This window comes from Lissotriton helveticus, chromosome 1_1 (genome assembly GCF_964261635.1).
Source record: "Lissotriton helveticus chromosome 1_1, aLisHel1.1, whole genome shotgun sequence".
Classification (NCBI taxonomy): Eukaryota; Metazoa; Chordata; class Amphibia; order Caudata; family Salamandridae; genus Lissotriton; species Lissotriton helveticus.
Window position 1 is genome coordinate 1,296,355,588 of NC_136057.1, and position 19,147 is coordinate 1,296,374,734.

Sequence of the window (19,147 nt, forward strand, 5' to 3'; positions counted from 1 at the left end):
CATCTGGTGGGGACGAACGTTTTCTACCGGGGCTTACCGCCCGGAACTTGGCTGCGGTGCCCGATATCTGTGGGTGCTCGCTGGAGACGGCGTCCAGGCTTCGACAGTGTCTTCTTGGCCCCCCAAGTGGACTCTGCTGTTAGATTGCTGTTTGGGAAGGCCCCACCGCAGGTGCGGAGCGGACCTTTCAGTTATCGCTCACCATGACGAGAGGTGGGGGCGGCACTGGTTCCACCAAACAAGGAACGATTGATAAATTCACTGGACCCAGTGGGGGATCCGGAGCCTCCGGGGGCAGCCAGGGCACGGGTCCTGATAATGCGGCCTTGATGGCCGCCATTACACAATCCAGGGACATGCTTGATGCCAAGATAGGTGCGGTTGGAGCTGATGTCATGCTGCTGCGCCAGGACCTCCGCAACGCTGTTACTCGCATCACAGAAACGGAAACTCGGATTACAGGGGTGGAAGATGATGTAGTGGCCCTGAAAAAGAAGGTGGAGGACATGGCCAAGATCCAAAAGGGGCTGGCACTACGCGTCGAAGATGCGGAAGGGCGAGCGCGAAGAAATAATCTGCGCTTCGTGGGCTTTCCAGAGGATTGTGAGAAGGGGTCCATGGATGCGTTCCTGACGCATTGGTTGGAGAGTTGGCTTCCCCCAGACGTCCTGTCGCGCTGCTTTGTAGTGGAGCGCGCCCATAGGGCCCTGATGCAGAAACCGCCGGTGGGAGAGCGGCCACGTCCGGTCATCGCTAAAATCCTCAACTTCCACGACAGGGACACTATACTTCGTGAAGCGAGGGCCAAGGAAGATCTGTTGTTCGAGGGTCACAGGATTATGATTTTCCCGGACTATACTAGGCTGGTGCAGCAGCAGCGTCGATCCTTCCAAGATGCAAAGGCCAAATTGCGTGGTCTGAAAATTCAATATTCACTGTTGTACCCGGCTCGTCTCCGAGTTGTCTTCCAATCCAAGACCCACTATTTTGATACCAGTATTTTGGCAGTGTTTAGCTGGACTGATGAGACGGTCAGGATCCGACCGAATGCCCAGCCGGGCTTGAACCCCGGAGCATCGCGTGGGTCGTCGCAGGAGAGGGGCGAATCTTCCAACAAGGGTAAAAGACACAGGAAGTCTCGGTCACGGCGACGCTCCCGATCCGGGGGCGGCCCGTTGGATGGTGCACAGTCTGACACTACTCAATCCGAGTCTGGGACCTGAGGGCCGTGAAGCCCCTTTCTTGCTTCCCAGGCGACACTTCGTCACTGGTCTATACTAGTGGCCCTGAGTAGTTGCCTCACTGATCAATTACCTGGCGCCTGGTGTGGTGAGATCTGGGCCATGGCTTGGCACAGGTGGGGCGTTATGAGTGTTGTTGAACTGTCCCACTCCGTTTAAGCGGTGGGTCACATGTGGTTCAATGGGGCTCGGGGTACTGACCCATGGGCGGCCTAGTCCTCTCACGTTTGAGGGGGGCCCTAAGGGGAGGTACTGTTAGTTGGGGAGAGTAGTGGGATCCATTGGTATGGGTGGCTGTAGGCGCTCTGTTTTGGGCCTGGAGCTCCCCATGCCGCGACAGATACTTCAAAGTTCCGTGAGGTATAGGGGTGGGGGTGGGGGGATGGGCGGAGGTTGGGTAGTTGGGGGGGTTGTGTTGGTGGGCAGGGAGGGGGGAATGGGGTGATTGGATAGGGATGCACGTGATTTTTGCTGCCAAGATTTCTGTAGTACAGGGAGCTTGGGCTGGGTCCTGGGACTTTCAGAGACTTTCCCATCGAGACTATGGGTGATTCCCCAGAGAAGGCGCCTACTAGTGGCTCCATGCGAATCCTCAGTTGGAATGTCAGGGGAATGCTGGACAAAATTAAGAGAGGGGCAGTGCTGCGCTGGGGTAAGAGGGACTCAGCTGATGTCATGCTATTGCAGGAGACGCATATGTTGGGAACGAAGGTTCTAAGCTTGCAACGGTTTGGATATACCCAGGTGTTCCATGCAGGTTTTACCAGGGGGTCGAGGGGGGTAGCCGTCCTCATTCATCGATGACTGTCTTATACTCACGAACGCCATTGGCTCGACCCCCAGGGTCGATATGTGTTTGTTAAGGGCATGATTGGTATGGAACCTGTGGTGTTTGGTAGTGTGTATGCCCCCCCACCTCTGCAATGGGCCCTGGCGGAGCGCCTGTTTGAATTGTGGGCTGAGATTCCGGACTGCTTGGCTGTGATAGGTGGTGACTGGAATGATGTGGTGGATGTGGGTCTGGACAGACGGAGAATGCAAGGGGCCGCAGTGGCAACCTCCCCTACACGTCTGAGGGCAATGGTGGATGGGTTGGGCTGGGTGGACGCTTGGAGACATTTGCATGTCAGGACGCGTGAATACACGTATGTGTCAGCAGTACCTGGCTCCTTCTCCCGGCTGGACTGTGTGTTTGTACCAGGGGCCTTCCTCGATAGGGTGAAGCAGGCTGCGATACAACCTCGAGGGCTGTCGGACCACTCCCCGGTCGTGGTGCGGATCGAGCTGCGCAAGTCACACCGGCCGTTCCGGTGGCGGATGTCTTCGTGGCATCTCCAACAGTCAGATTATACGACATACATGCACGGAGCGATAGCCCAATACTGGCAGGAGAACTTGACTGAGGGTGTAGACAGTGTGACGGTCTGGGAGGCCATGAAGCCAGCGCTGAGGGGCGTGGACATCGCCTGGTGTGCTGCCGCCCGTCGAAAGCGCCGGGAGGTCACAGTGGCAGCTGCGGCTAAGGTGAGGGCATTGGAGGATCGGTGTAGGGAAGACAATGGCGATGTAGCGTTAAGACTGCTCCTGCAGGCACAGCAATCCTATGCCTCGGTCCTACTAGACGAGGCTCGACAAGCCTGGTTAGCCACGCGGAGCAGGGTTTACCAATGGGGCGACAAGTCCTGCACCATGCTCCACCGGTTGTGTCAACAAACTCTACAGCCGATCACTCTACCGGGTCTCATGGACGGGGAGGGGATTGCCATGACAGATCCTGCTGCCCTTGCGGCGAGTTTTGCTGACTACTATGCGGTACAATACGCCTCACGGGACAGTCTCCCACCGGAGGCAATTGACAAATTCATAGCTGACCTTCCCCCCCGGGCGATATCGGATGAGGCCAGGACGGCTCTGGACCTTCCCCTGACTGCGGAGGAACTGGGTGATGCACTGGGACAACTCAACGCTGGTAAGGCGCCCGGACCGAGTGGCTTTCCCAGTGAATTCTACAAGACATTTCACTTACAGCTGGGACCGCACTATCGACGGGCTTTGGAAGCAGCGCGGGAGTGTGGTTGCTTGCCGGTGGACTGGCGTCAGGCTGAGATTGTGGTGTTCCAGAAACCGGGCAGGCCTCCCGATAGGCACGAGTCGTATCGCCCAATATCTCTAATCAATTTTGAAGCCAAATTGTTGGCTAAAGCGTTAGCGAATCGTCTCCTCCCGTATATAGTGGATTTGGTCCACCCGGATCAGGCGGGCTTTATGCCAGGCAGAGCGACAAGGCACAATATCAGACGTGCGCAGGTGGCGGTGGATGCGATGGGGGCGACAGAGGAGCGGGCGGCGCTCCTGCTTGCGGACATCGACAGAGCGTTTGACTCTGTCAGCTGGACTTACCTTTTTGCTCTATTGCCGCGCCTCAATCTGGGTCCGGTTTTTGTCTCATACGTCAAACTGCTATACACAGACATCACCGCCTCGGTACGTATTTCAGGAGCCATATCGGAGAGGTTTCCGGTTGCTAGGGGGACCCGACAGGGGTGCCCCCTGTCCCCGTATCTCTTTGCGTTGGTCATGGAGCCACTAGCTGCATGGGTGCGCATTGATGCGCAGCTTCGTGGCTTTGTATGGGGGCGGGACTCTCAGACAGGATCGCGCTCTATGCGGATGATGTCCTTTTCTTTTTAACGGACCTTGATCGTTCAGGCCCTCGAATTTTGGAGATACTGCGCATTTTTGGTGACGTCTCGGGACTCTACCTCAATCCGCGAAAGTCGACTCTCTGGGTGCTAGGGGGACGGTCCGAGGTGTCTTCTTGGGCATCGGATCTGCAAGTAGCGATTGGTGGACTGAAATATCTGGGAGTTTTCCTGTCAGAGTCTGCTGCCATTGCATGGGAGCGTAACATACAGCCGGTATGGGATAAGGTTCAATCAGACGTCAAAACATGGTCGCGCATGCCCCTTAATATCTATGGCAGGTCTGCAATTTTCAAGATGGTGGCCCTTCCTAGACTACTATACCAACTGCAAAACCATTCACACAGGGTGGACCCGCAGTGGTTCCGTCGCGTGAATTCATTGCTGGGCCGCTTTTTATGGGCTGGGGGCGCTTCCAGAGTGGCACTGCGGACTTGTTTTTTATCCACATACTGTGGAGGTCTCGCAACGTCAGACATCTTGTCCTACTACCAAGCCTCCCATTTGTTGGTTTTAAACGAGTGGTGGTACGGTGGACATGGCGATCCGGCATATGCCCTGGAACATTTTCTGATGGGGGATGCCACGCTTCATACACTCTTGTATTCGGCCGGGCAGCGGAGGAAACTGCCGCAGGCTACTCAAGTAGTCTTCCTGATTTGGAGACAGGTACTGCGTCGCATGGGCTGGTGGGGACGGCTGACGGCCGAAACTCCACTTTGGAATAACGGACAGCTCCCTGCGCTGGCCTCGCTGCAGGGGTTTGGTGGCTGGGACTCCATAGGGATCTCGTCACTTGGCCATGTCCTTACCGGGACTACCCTTAAATCCTTCCAAGCACTCAGCACTGAATTTGACATGCCTAAGACCCAATTTTTCAAATATCTACAGCTTCGACATGCTCTTGCGCCGAGTCTGGTAGGGCTGGACCGGCTTCCGGAGTTTAGCCCCGTGGAAGCTAAGCTTTTCATGGGAGATCTGGGGGATAAAAAAGTCTCCAAAATTTACCAGACGCTGGTCACTCACTGCTCCTCTTCCCTTATGTCGTTGAAGGCCTCCTGGGAGGTGGATGTCGGTCCGTTGGATGAGGATGACTGGCGGGAGGCACTAGAGTCCCCCCGAGGTGCGGCAATTGCAGTGAGATTACGGTTCATACAATATAAGTACCTGCATCGGGCCTATTACACCAGAGAGAGACTGTGGAAGGCGGACCTTATTGCTTCCCCAGACTGCCTGCGCTGCGGGACTGAGAGAGGCACATTGGTGCATACTGTATGGTCGTGTGTGGGCCTGGTCCGGTTCTGGAATGGGGTGTGGGACTGCTTATCGGAGGTGCTGGGGTGGGATCTTCCTCGTACACCCAGATTGGGTCTTCTTCATATCCTAGATCAAGTGGGTGGTAACATCTATAAGCGTCATCTCCTTCTGCTGGGCCTCGTCGTGGCCAAGAGGGATCTGGCGAGAGCCTGGAAGAGTGATCGCGCTCCCCCACTTGGCGCCTGGAGGGCGGGCTTAGACTTCCTCATGGGGTTGGAATTGCCAGTGTTTGAGGCCAGGGGCTGCCCTCGGAAACATTATAAGATCTGGAAGCGGTGGGCAGACTACAGGGACCTGACCTTGGAACCTCCCATTGAAATGGATGATGGACTGTCTACTGATAGAGACCTCGGGGCCTAGGTGGCTCCATGACACCTGTTTTTGCTTTAATGTATATAATGCAGCTGATTGTGATCACGTGCACCGGGTTAGGGCGGGATAAGGGGTGGGTAGTGGGGAATATTAAGGTTGTTGGGGGGGACAGAGGGGTGGGTGGGGCCAGTTAAACGTTTAAGCTATGCATATACTCTATTGTATGTAGACCACTGACGTGTTCTCCTGATTTTGGAGGACTGTACATATGATCTGCTTAAACCTCTAATAAACACGGTTGTGGAAAAAAAAAGTATTTCATTATGGATGTTCTGTTAAATACATAACATTATTTTCGTTTTCTTTTTACTGTAACAATGGTATCAATCTTTATATTATAATAGATTGTCCTATTGCTACAGAAGAGGAATGGGAGATTTTTCAGCGCCATCTATAATATAACTTTCAAATATTAACAAGCATTTACAATGCAATGGTTTCGCCTTTGGAAAAGTTAGAGCTATTGGTATTTTAAATGACAAAATTTGTATTTATGTGTTGGTTTTGAAAACAGATAAATAAATGGTATTGTCATTTACATTGCCATTAACTTAATCTCTCGCAAATGTGAGACATATTGTACCCTACGGACGAGCTCAGCAGACAGCAATTACTCACGAACAAAAATCATGCAATGAAGACGAGGGAAACTTCAAAATATCAGAAATGATAGCCATTTGAGCAACAAAAAACTCCAAGAAGCTAGTGCTCCCTCATATTAAATGGCAAAATTACAGGAAGCTAAAAATAATGACACGGACAGCGGGAGGGGGGACGCATAGCTGCCAAGGTTTCAGATTGCCATGTGTGAAATTTTCATAATTTCAGCGAATTTATGAGTGACATTTCAGCGACTATGAGTGACACTTTCTAACGAACAAAAATCATGCAATGAGGACGAGGGAAACTTCAAAATATCAGAAATTACAGCCATTTGAGCAACAAGAAACTCCAAGAAGCTAGTGCTCCCTCCTGTAACCTCATATTAAATGGCAAAATTACAGGAAGCTAAAAATAATGACAGTTCAGACATTGACAGCTGAAACGCTTAGCACTGAGAACTTGCTACACTGCATGAGATACATAAATTCACTACATGGAATTCAGTTGTGCACGTTTATTTTAAGGTTAGACTACTGCAGTGCTATATTGTAGGCAGCTTTCAGAGATCCCCCCGGCCTTTTGACCAATTTTTTATGAAAAGTCTCACCTTGCTCTGGGAGTGACGGCAAAGGGAGCAGGAGCAGTAGCAGTAGGTAAATGATGACGGACATTAAGCTGCCACAGCCGCTTCCAGAAAGCCAGGGCCATGTGGGCGATTACGGACGAAAGGATGAGGCAATCGGACGGTGGCGGCAGACAATGAAGCTACCCATAATAATATCCCTTCATTCTTAATTTTAATTGGAATGGCAAAATAGTGCAAGGTGCAGGTCACAAGTTCAACTCCGCTTTTTATTCACGTAAGGTCGAACAATTGAGTATAGTTAGGACAGTAGTCGTAATTTTCAGTGCAATAATACTGCAAACGGCAATGAGAAACGCTATATAGAAACGGTTATTATGTGGATTCATTTTTTGGGACTTATTTTGCACTCCTCCACACTCCTGCCCACGCGCCCCGCCCCTTCTCACGCACGCACACACACACAAATGCAAACACACACACCTTTTGCTAGTGTGGCTTATCACTGTTCAGTAGGAAAAGCACCGCATTGTCGAAAAACTATAGCATTTATAAATGACATATTTAACAAATAAGCTGGTAATTATTGTAGTTTGACCAATTAAAATCGCGGTAATAAGACAATTGTTATTTTTTGGTCTTATGAACCTTCCTTCCACTTCCTTCCTAAACCTTTATCAGTCAAAACTAGTAAATCCCAGCACATACTAAACGTTGCACCGTATATGATTTTTTTCTTTCTATTGTAAAACGTATGCGCGTCACATCAACAATTGAAACACGTGTGTTTGCTGAAACACACAACATACGCGTTACATATTTAAAATTGCTAGTATCTTCCACACCTCTCACACCGACCGCTGGATCACAAATATGGAAAATCAGACTTCATACTGGATTTGATTCCAGGCATCCTGTGCTGACACTGAGCCTCGCGAGGATCCACCCTGCAGCAGAAGCGCGTGCAGCCAGAAATGCCACCGCGGGCCCCACAGCCCCATCAAACACACACGAGTATTACCGCGTTGAGGACATACAATCCCACTGCTCCGCTTCAGGGCCGGGACGATTCCAAGGCAGACCTCTAAAAATACATGTCGCCTCTGACTGTGCGCAAACATCAAAGCAAAGGGCTCAGTTTGGGTACACCGGATCGGCAGATATTCTCCAAAAAGCAAAGGTCTCGATTCTGTGTCTAGAATTAATCGGAAAGAAAATGCGTGGAAGCGTTTGTAAAAATGTCTGTACGGGCTTTATTGAGAGACTGGGCCTCTGTCGTCATGTCGTTACAGAGAAGGCCCTGAATGCTGGGGGCTACGGGCACACGGACAGCGGGAGGGGGCGGGAACGGACACACGGACAGCGAGAGGGGGCCCGGGAACGGGAGTTAAATATGCCGCTTACTTGCTAACTTACTAGCAACTCAATCGCGCAGCCCACCCCTGCAAGGCACACGTTGGAAATGAAACCAACATGCCGATACAAAAAAAAAAACAACCGCACACCGCCGGAATGACGTCACAAAGGGGCGGGATGAGAAAAATTTGACGGAAACGCCCACGAATCGCCTCGCAGAATGACGGACGCCTCTCTCTTCCAATTCTCAAAAGATTTTGCCTACGCGAAAAGCTGCTGCGCAGCTGTTCGCCAGGCGAAACCTAAAAAGTACTTGATCAGATATTTTTTTCAAGAAACATATTTTACAAAACAGCAGAAAAAAAAATATAGCTATCACGCATACTTTGTTACATTAAATATTTAATAAACCCTACATTTCTGAATGTTAATTTCATTTTTCTATTCTTATTTGCGGTTCCTATTCACCTTCTCCCTAAAGAATATATAGGACCTGTACTTTATATTATAAGAGTACCATCCTGTATATTCTTTAGTGAGTATGTGATTTATTAGCGGAACAGTCTGCAACCTCTAAGCACTACGACAGCATGTTCCTAAATTGTACAGAATATAAATTTGAAAAATAATAATGCATGCATTTCTATGTAATATGAAATCACTTGTATTTAACTGTTTTTTACTTGTTCTCTTGATCTGAGATAATGTAGTGCGGGAGTGTTTGTTGTAGCACTTCTATTCTACTTTATCTAAAAATAACTGATGCCCTCTTACATCATCAAGAATGTGGGGCAACACTTTTACAAACTGTAGCACAAAAAAGAAGGATATAGCCACGCTTAACTGATATTTTATGAAATTCCATTTTTAATTGTCACCCCTTACATATATACAGCGACAGTTTCTAAAGAAAGTTTATTTGTATATGCTTAATAAAAACTGTTTCAAACCTAGACTGAAGTTTTTGCTGCACAACCACACCTCCCCATCAGGAAAGTAAACACCACATTATAAGTAAATAGTACTCCTAAGAAGTATGTCACCCACAAACTTGATTAAAAAAAACAGCGCAAGACACAGTGAACTGTTCCCACCCAATAAGGAGCAAACTTGTGCTCGGAACACTTTAGCCAATAAAATGTCCATGTTGTTCCACAGACGAGCAAGGAATGACTGCCAAACCTTCTACTTTTAATACTTCACAGCCAATGAACATTAAGCTTCGTAAAGTCCCGCTTGGAGCACGTAACCCTAATACTCCCCGAACAGGAAGGAATCCCTAACAAAACGTTTCCACTGACTTCTTGTACGACTAACGGTTCCTATGAAAAAAATATCAATCTCCAGCACAGTAACTATTTCAATTAGCAACATATTGTGATGAACTTCTAACCCCTGTGCTCACGCAAGTGTTCCGTGAACTGTTACTATGGTAACAGGCAGAACGGTACTGGCTGTACAAAAACCGTTATATTTACCCTGGATCCTCTACAAGATAGAAAGGAAAGCAAAGTAAAACAAAACACTGTACCACATTTACAACCCCCTTGTGCCACTTGTGCTTCCACGGCCCCCCCTAAAAAATTACAAGTGTGTGAACCTCAAACCCCGGGAACAACGACCCCCGGAGATTTCTGTATTGTGTGACACGGGCTCAGTGGCCCTCTGCCTGGTGCCCTCGAGAGCCCTGGAGACCGTCACGCCCAGAACCAGTTCCTGCAGTGTCCTGGGGTGCCTACCCCCGGGATACTGCTGTTTGCTATGAGAAGGCGGAAGTCTTGCGGCTCCCGCCCTCCCATAGAAAACTTAGTTTGAACTTTGAAAGACAGAACAGTGAAATCTGTTCTCACTTTCAAAATCCAAACAAGATTGCATTTCCACATACAACTTAGCATCTCCCATGTGTAAAAGCAATGCCGGTGTTCTATAGAGGAGTGGACCCCATCTAGCTGTGTACCCCTTTCACTCAGCGCATGTGTATTAATGGTGCGCATGCGCACAATACACCCCACCACGCCCACCATCAGTCCGTGTACCCCTAATGTTTCTCATTTCATTTGCGCATGCTCTATTCGAACATGACGGTCACGAGGAGTCTGCGGGACCGTGGGGGCATTGTATGCTCCATCTTTTTTGTAGATAGGGTCACGTGTGCAGTGACGTATGTACTGGATGGGTGTGGTGTGGGTATATACCAGCCATGAGGGATTTCTTAGTTCCAGGTCTAGTTGTCAGATTGGCACACACACTCGCTCATGGCTCGTATACACCCACACCACACCCATCCAGCGCATTCGTCACTGCACACGTGAACCTATGTGTAAAAAAGACGAAAAGTACGTGTTGTATGCCATTTTAGAGTTCTTTCCAAAGGACCGAACAAGGGGCCCACTACTACATGCGTGGCCTCTTTGGTCACTGAGTTAGTGGTGCCCGAAGCACAGAGCGATGATGAAGATGGGAGCACGAGTATGTCGTTAGCCATAGAGATATCAAGACTCGGCACCATATATGAGACTTCTTTGTTGGAGATCAAGACTACATCATGTAGAAGGTGTCTTTTCCACGAAAAGGTGAGCAGTGAGGCTTGACTACGCATCGGAGGGAGTCAGGGTTGTAGCAGACTAGATACAAAAACACGACTTAGCATTTTAGACGAACGCACTCCTATACAGTGTATTAATTTACATGTATAAATCTTTTTCCCAATCGCAGGAACGTTTTTATAATCGCTGAAATGTCCGGAATATTACCAATACAAACAGTTTGTAGAAATGTGAGAAGGAACGTGTATAAAAGCGCGATGTTATCTAACTCCAAATTAATATAGAAACAATTACCAATCATAACATCTTTCTTTTATTATCTTTTAGATGTAGAGGTTCAGGATGGATTATGTCCGGCACATGGTGAAAAACACCTGTGACAAAAATGTGAGCTGCGAGTATTGTTTTCAATCACTCTCTTATTCCCTCTCTAATTTCATAACAAAATTACACATAATGTTAACTTCCTTTTTATCTTTCAGGTTGTGTTTTACAAATTGACGACACCCCCCACAAAAGAAACTTACAAAGCTCTACGTTCGTGTATTCTGCGATGATGCATGGCCATTGTAACAAGGACTGAGTAGCCTGCTTCGACACGTAGTGCTCCGTGTTTGAATGACGGCAATGGCACAAGGTGAGCAAAGAAGCTTCTTTCGGAAAGAACGACAAGTTATCTGTGAAAGGAGAGAATGTGTAGTATGCAGCAGGCGCGCAACACCCATTGGGCTAACGGAGCTTCAGCTAGGATGAGATAGCTTCCTGGGCCCGCACACAGTCGCACCCGAGTGCTTCACAGGTCTTTTAAAGATCTTTTGCTTGTTAATAAGGCGTTGATGTCCCCCTCCCGCTTACAGCCCCTGCAGCTCCACTCTGCTTCTTCCTTGAAGTTAAGCCCCCCCCCCCCCGAATTTTTTTTCTAGCCCCCCCATGATATTTTTGACTGTGGTTGCGCCTCTGGCTTCGGGCACCCCCCCCCCATCGGGTGTGTGTCTCCCACGTTTTAATGTCCTTTTTTCTCTCTTTCTCTTTCTTACTCTCTCACATCGTTTCTCTTTCTTTTTTAAAGTTTTGGACGCTGCTGTCTCCAGTCTGCTGTATAGAACCTTATCTGAGTTGAAGTGGTGAACTCTCTTGGTTACAGTGAAGGCTGCTTCGACACGTAGTGTAGTGTAGTTCCTATATTCCCAATAGGCTCTGCGCATTGGAATAACATAAACGATAGTTTAGACGTAGGACTTAGGTCGACTAGGTCTCTATCGAATATGTTAGACTTAATTGTGAATGCCAGCTAGCTCAGAGGTCACTAGAAACTTTCTCGAGTACACAAGAAGGTATTAGTTTCTGACAACCGCATAAACATGACAACTTTGCTCCCGCCAGAATAAGGAGTATACCTCCAGAGTCGCGGAAACAATAGATAGCTATTTTACTCAGTCAATCGTGCATGCTTAGTTTCACCAGAAGTGCAGAGAAACAGAGAGACGGGCGTTTTCAATAAAAGAGGTTATTTATTGAACAGTCTTCTTTCTCATGCAAGAGAAGTGAGTTGTTACAATTGCAATACTTGTCATAAAGTAAAGTGCATACAGTAAAAGGAGTATTATGAAATAATACTGTAAAAGCATGGTATGGTTTCTAAGTCATACGGTGTTTAAAATAGATAAAATATATACATTGATAAAATCATGACTAAACGTACTCAACTGGTGCTTCTAAGATACGCCTAACCCGGTGTACCTAACCTAAGCCTAGTACGTGGGAAGGAGTAAGTGAGCTGTAGTTTGAGTTAAGATAGTTTCTGCCAAGAATCTGAATCAAGAATTCTCTGAGGGTCTAATCAGCTCCGTATCTTGGTTATGGAATGAAGGAGGTCTTGTATCTATATCTCAGGACTCGATCTCCCAGGAACCCGCAAGGGTGACAGGGAAACACTGGAGCTGGATTTCTCGGCAGGAGAAAAGACAGCGTCTCTTTCAGTGCGTCAATGGGAGGGTTGGCTTCCTTCTGCACTCGCTACAGCAGGGCGTCGGGCAAGTAGATAGCCGATCTGCTCCAAACCACCGTGTGTTTTGCTAGGGCAGATGCTGGTATATTTATACCTGGAAGGTGCACAGTTTGACGTAAGGTTGGACATAAGACGTCACTAAGAACTCGCAGTTCTTTCAGGACTCCAAGAGTTCTAGGACAAATCAATACAGAAGCAGGAGGAATTCCCGGGCTGCTGAAGACTTGGTTTGTTTAAGAACGCGTTGTGCTTTCTAGGATTCTATGGGAGTAGCCTTGCCGTATTTGGACTGCATTGGCTATGTCTTAATATGGGTATGATTCTTATGCCCTTATAAGGATATGATTTGATATAACCACATAAGGGCATAAATCGGGAATATTTAACTAGAGTCCTAGATTTGTTTACAACACCCACTCCACGTATAATGTCCATCATTACTAAATACTAAGCAATTTTCAACATATAACTATGCATGTGTATTCCATCCCACCCAAAAATACATAAAATGCATTTGAAATGGTATACACGCGAAAAAATGAGTATTATACTGTACGTTTTCAAGCAGTGGTATCATTCAGATAATGCATATATTGTACATTGGAATGTTGACTGAATGAATCACGAAAATTACATTAATGAAATGGCTCTTAATACAGAAGAGAGGGTCGAGACCATTTCATCACATATTTATACAAGACTGTACATGTGCTAGAGGCTAAGTCAAAATATTGTCTCTAGAGTTTTCAAAAATAGAAATCTTGTTCTTTAAGAATAGTTCTACTTTAAGCAGAGTATCATGTGCCAAAAAGGTAAATATTTTGGGAACAGGGAAAAAATAATTTAGCTTTCAGGGAAAAAATAGTTCCACAGTTTTTTAGAAGTTCTGTTTATCAAAACTGAAGGTTGAATTCAAAGTTCAGGGAACGCTGTGTGCTCGTGTTTTCAAAAGTTATTCTCGTTGTTAGGAGAGAACATTAACTCAGATAGGCTGGCAAAGAATTCGTCTACAACAGTAGGTGAAAGTTGGACCATGTCCGAAAAAGTAGAAATAGTGCATATGTGAGAAGCATTGCCGTCATCGATGTCTAGATCAGCAATGGTTACTGAAGGTTGTACCTGTGTGCCGCTTTCATCTCGTACCTCACCGCCACCTAATCGTAATGGTGAGGTCTCAACGAATGCCGTCATCAGAATAGGTAGCCGCTGGGGACAACACGTTGCATGAGCCGTTACCGAACCAAGCAAAGTATCGATATCCATAGGTACTGCTGATGGGGGTGTGAGACAGACGTCTAACACGCATTCTTCTCTGCAGAGCAGGCATCGTAGAACAAGTAGGATGCAATCTTGCCAGATTGGTCCGAATGAAAGAAACCAGGTAGTATTCAGATCGCTTAGCTGAGCCAAGCCGAGGACTTTAGTAATCTGTTCTCGGTATCGCATTGCTAGGATCGTTTCTTCCATGGTAGCCTGAGTTTTGTCTGTGACTTGACTTGCCATATTGGAGCATAAGGAACAAAAATAAGATTCCTGCTACAAGTCCCAAGATGAGAGGCAGGCCGCCGAACACAGAGTGCACGAAATTCGGGAAGATGCTCAGGACTGCTTCAAAGGGTGCTAATAGTCCCGAAAAAACTGTCTTAAATACATGTGCGATGCCACTGGTATCAGACATGTTTAAGATTTAACTTAACATTTCTACGAAATGCACGGGGCAATTTGTCGATAATAATGCATGTATCTCTGCTGCTGTCCTTGCGACTTGCAGATCATACGTTTCTCTAGACGAGGTTAAAGGCACAGTTGTTTGTAGAAGAATTGATTTCATTCTGCTTAAAGTATCAATTCGAATAGAAGAGATATTCAGAGAAGGCTCTATTTGTGTAGCAGGGGTGCCGTGCAGTTGGCATGAAAGCTTATTTGATGAACCTTCGCAGGCTTCATGCAAGTTAATTCCTTGACACAGAAGTGTACCGCTCAGTGAGTTTTTACAGTTGTTACCACTAAGAAATACCTCTTTTTTCCCCCCACTGTAACATCTATGTGTGTAAGGTAAATTCCAGTTTGACTTGATGTACCCTTTACCCAACCTTTCATACAGGCCCGCTGGTATGTGCTTCTGGCAATATTGAAACTGAAAAGTCGTTATCGAAATTGTAACTGTGCCATGTATTATCCATTCAATGACAGGTCTTTCGGAGACTGTCAATGGCAATCTTTCTAGTTTTTCAATGCTCAGCACCGTATAGTCTGCTCCTTTTTGTGCCAAAGAGATTTGTTTATCTGTAAGGTTAAAGATAGAAAATAATGATGTTGTGCTGATTAGACGCCACGGCACGTAGCCTGAACGGAGATTTTGTAACGTCCAGCCTAACTGTACAATAGAACGTAATTGGGACATGGCTGAACGTTAACCAGCAGGAGCGAGCAATTCTGAGTCCAACCAAAAGATGAAAAGTGAGCATCAAACTAACCCCCAGAGTTTTAACTAAAGCCCGCAGTTAAATGCGTGCACGTTCAACAAAGTCTTGTAAACTCTTTTCAGCTAGAAACACTGAAGGCGGCAGAGTAACTCTTTAACGAAGACTCGCCAAAGGCAGGAATGTGATATAACTACGGCATACACAAGTAAGAGCCCGCTTTATCTTAAGTGTTTTAAAAACAATTACGACTGTTGGTACACTATAACCGACTTCCAGGTGGAACTGAAACAAGTTTGTTATTCACAAACAGAAGGGTGGTGTCCCAAGACCGTCTCTCAACGAAGGATTGGTCCACAGTACGAGCTCACTGCATCCACTGCCACAAGTAAGTCTTGAGCACGCAAAGCATGTTTCAAGAAATGCCAAGGTTGAGACACACATGGAGACAAATTGATGTCCCCTTTTACACCAACACAGGTTACGAAACGATTTCATATCCAGATTGTACACGCTAAAGCGGCGCTGGATTAATAAGGTAAATCCGGGCGCTATAAAGCTGTAACATAGCAACGCAAAATGAGAATTAGGAGAAGGCACTAAAATTTTAATTTTTAATCCGTTAGGTACCCAGGTTTGCCCTGAGGAAAAACCCGAACAATTGGACCGGGTTTGGAAACGCGTCGGCTTTTCCAAGCAGATTCGTCGCTCCATTCGCCAAGGGTAGAAAACAAAAAGGGTGTCCGATTGGGCACATTAGTTTGAAATAAACCCTATGGCGATAACCAGTCCTTAAAGACACTTAGAAATAATACTGACAGGACTGAAGCATAACTGAGCCTGGTGTACCTCTAAATGATGTTTACTTTATAATAGATTGAACTGTAATGATTTATTCATATGCATGAAATTGTTTTGAATTATGATTTGTTCAGCACAATGTGTTTACAATTTAGGTTAGAATATGTTAAAACCTCGTATAAGAAATGAAGTAATGTCTTATATGAAATTTGTGTAAAATAAGTGAAACAATACATGAGCTGTGTAATTGATTTCAGGCTCATATTTTGCTGATAATTAAAAGACAGCATTTAATTCGAGACCAGGCATTTGTGTATTACTTGTATTTATAGGTCCTGCCTGGCTCTGTTGGACAAAACCCCAGCATTTACACAACATGTTGTAACATTAGCATATCCTGTTCTATTATATCAATAGCAGATGATACAATGCTGTCCAGTGAATAAATTCTGGAGGACAGAGTCGTTAACCCATTGTCCACTACAGACAGTGATTTTTCCAAATTAATACGATCAATTTCTCGTATTTGTTTCAGCAGTTTCAATTTGCGTTATTTTCCAAGCTTCGTTGTAAGCTGCATAGATACCGGTGTATATGAAACGTTTTTTTTGTTTTTTTAATATTTTTTATTGAACAAAAGCAGAGTAAGTGATCCGTTGGCAGGCTTGGAATTACAGAAATTGACACATAAGGCATACATTACAACAGTACATTAGCAGTTTCAATTGCGAGGAGGACCAATCCTGGTCATTGCCATATCAGCTGTAGGGGAATTACAGAGCTCGCCTCTATAGACATTCCAGTGACCCCATTTCTTATCCCATTTCTTAGGACAACCCCTGATCTTGTATTCAGTTTTTTCCGACAACATTCATGTATCCATTGCAGCAACCCATCTTATATGAAACGTTTTTGACGCTGTTTGCGAGGTCATAATAAGAAATCTCGCACGTCAGCACCTTCTTTAAGTAAAGTCAAGTGTTGCTTAATTTCAGGTAGTGTAGATTTCTGTAGCCAATCGAGGCATAGTTTTCCTACACTGTATGTTGTTATTATCCCTGGATGTTGTCTCTGGGAATATCTTGGGTCTGGCCTGTTCTGTTTGAACCCCTGTGTTTTATTCAGGAATCTATCTTGACAGTTATTAGTGTCTGTGGGCCAGATCAACCATTTTCTCCAATCAGGATTAGTTCTGTTTTGGTGTAAAATATGGGATACGTGTATTTCCACATCTGTAGTGCTATTACTATCAGGTATGGGCTTTGGTATAGACGGTTTGTTTAAGTCCTTTATCCTGGCTAGGCCAAGATAGGTTGTTTGTTGAATGGTGTCATTCAGGAACATTATTTGTTCTGGGTTAATGCAGGCTCTGAATAATGATTCTAAACCTTGTACCTGCCAGTCTTTTGTACCCCAAATAGTTTTTGTCTCAATGTTGTTTTTCCAAAATTCAAAACCAAATGTAGACATTTTTTCATAAAATTTTGTAGAATATATCAATTTAGTATTTGTCAACATGTTTTTCATTCCTGTCTTATTTAAAATCTTAAAATAAAACGTTTCTGGATCAGTGTTATTAAATCCTGAGAAGTATGGGGATTTCTCATAAAATGTTTTCGAGCTGCCTTTTGGCGGTGTTGGACAATGTTCCCATTGATTATAAGCAAAAACATTTCTAGGATTAGCAGATTTATGCAAATAGTGGTGCCCATAATGATTAAAGCAATACATTTCTTCATAATCTGATGAGCCTTCTAAATAATCATGTTCTGTAAATTTTGCTGACATTTCTAAATCTGACATCATATTATTAATATTTTCAAAGTCCCAATCATCAGAGAAAGTACGAGGTGATACAAAGTCACTTAAAGAAACCTTGAACTGGTGTGGATATTTCAAGAGTTCAATCGGGCCATAGATGTCATAATCAGTAGCGTCCCATGTTACACCACCAGGTATAGGAATGGCTGTGATGTTTACTGATGATAGTTCTCTTTTTTCAATGTGAGAAGATCTGTGAGGCTTTAGAACCAAGTTGATGTTCTGACTTGCTGTGTCCATTGTACAGTATTTTCCATCAATCATTCTTCCTAAGCTTAAAACCAAAATGAGCCAGAGTAGGAGGAAAAATACACCTAACACAATCCATAATTCAATCCATGGTGAAATCAGATATGTTTCTCCAAGTTGATGAAATAGTTCAGTTATTTTTTCTTTGAAAGTTTTATTTGCTGGCTTTTCTTCATGTTCACTTGGATCTTCAGAAAAGTCATCGAAATTGATGAAGTAGCCAGATGCAGTTCTGTCAATTGTTGGAATTGCTTCCGGATTTACATTAATCTTTGGATTTGTATGGTCAGAGGCTACATCATTGTAGATTGGTGTTTCTTGACGAGCTGTTGCAATTTGGGTTTCAATAGGCACAAGTTCCATGGCTTTGTTGCATAGTCCTTTTTTATTCACTGCAGGTTTATCAAATGTGATTAGTCTCTCAGTTTGAACCTCTTGAATTGTAGCAAGGTTTGGTCTTCTGCTACCTCTTGGGAGTCCACTGGACCTACTACTTATTATTGGCCACATGATTGTGGTTTTACCAGGTCGATTGATACAACTCTGTTCTCCTTTTTACCAGCAAGGGGCGGTAGTACTACTGATCTTGTTCCACTGATAGCTAAGACAGGTACTGCTTTTCTGTAAGAAGTCCCAAATTCCTTCTTTGCCGCGATCTTTTCTCTGACCAGATCCCCAATCTTTGGAATCCAGACAGGTCTTGCTGGGACAGGTGGTTTTTCTTCAGTGGCCGTTGGCTTTAGCTTTGTGTTACTTAGAATTCTTCTTGTTTCATTTAAGTCCTGTAAAACAGCCAAACGATCTTTGATATCAAAGGTTTTTTGTTCCACCACTGAAGTCTGACTATCGAGATCTTCAATTATCATTCTAGTACCAAACAAAAGTTCATATGGAGTGATTCCACCCAGAGAATGTCTTGGTAGATTATTAAGACTACGTTGGACACTTATTAGATGTTTGACCCACCCATCACCCGAACCTAATACCCTTGCTGTTATAGATTGCTTCATGTCACGTTTTTTTTCTTTCCACTACCGCATTTCCCTAAGGATGGAATGGACTACAGTACCGCAATGCAATGCTCGAGAGCTACACGCAGGACCCTGGTCAGAATGTAGCACGCCA

General features: G+C 45.5%; 1 protein-coding gene across 1 annotated transcript in view; it reads left to right on the forward strand.

The window, feature by feature from the left end:
• The first annotated feature begins 203 nt into the window (after positions 1 to 203).
• The window catches only part of LOC144763945 (LIM homeobox transcription factor 1-alpha-like), a 518,887-nt gene continuing 499,943 nt past the window's right edge, over positions 204 to 19,147 (forward strand). The window contains exon 1 of the mRNA XM_078649994.1: positions 204 to 556. Within this exon, the coding sequence (XP_078506120.1) occupies positions 204 to 556 (353 nt within the window). The remainder of the gene's footprint in view (positions 557 to 19,147) is intronic.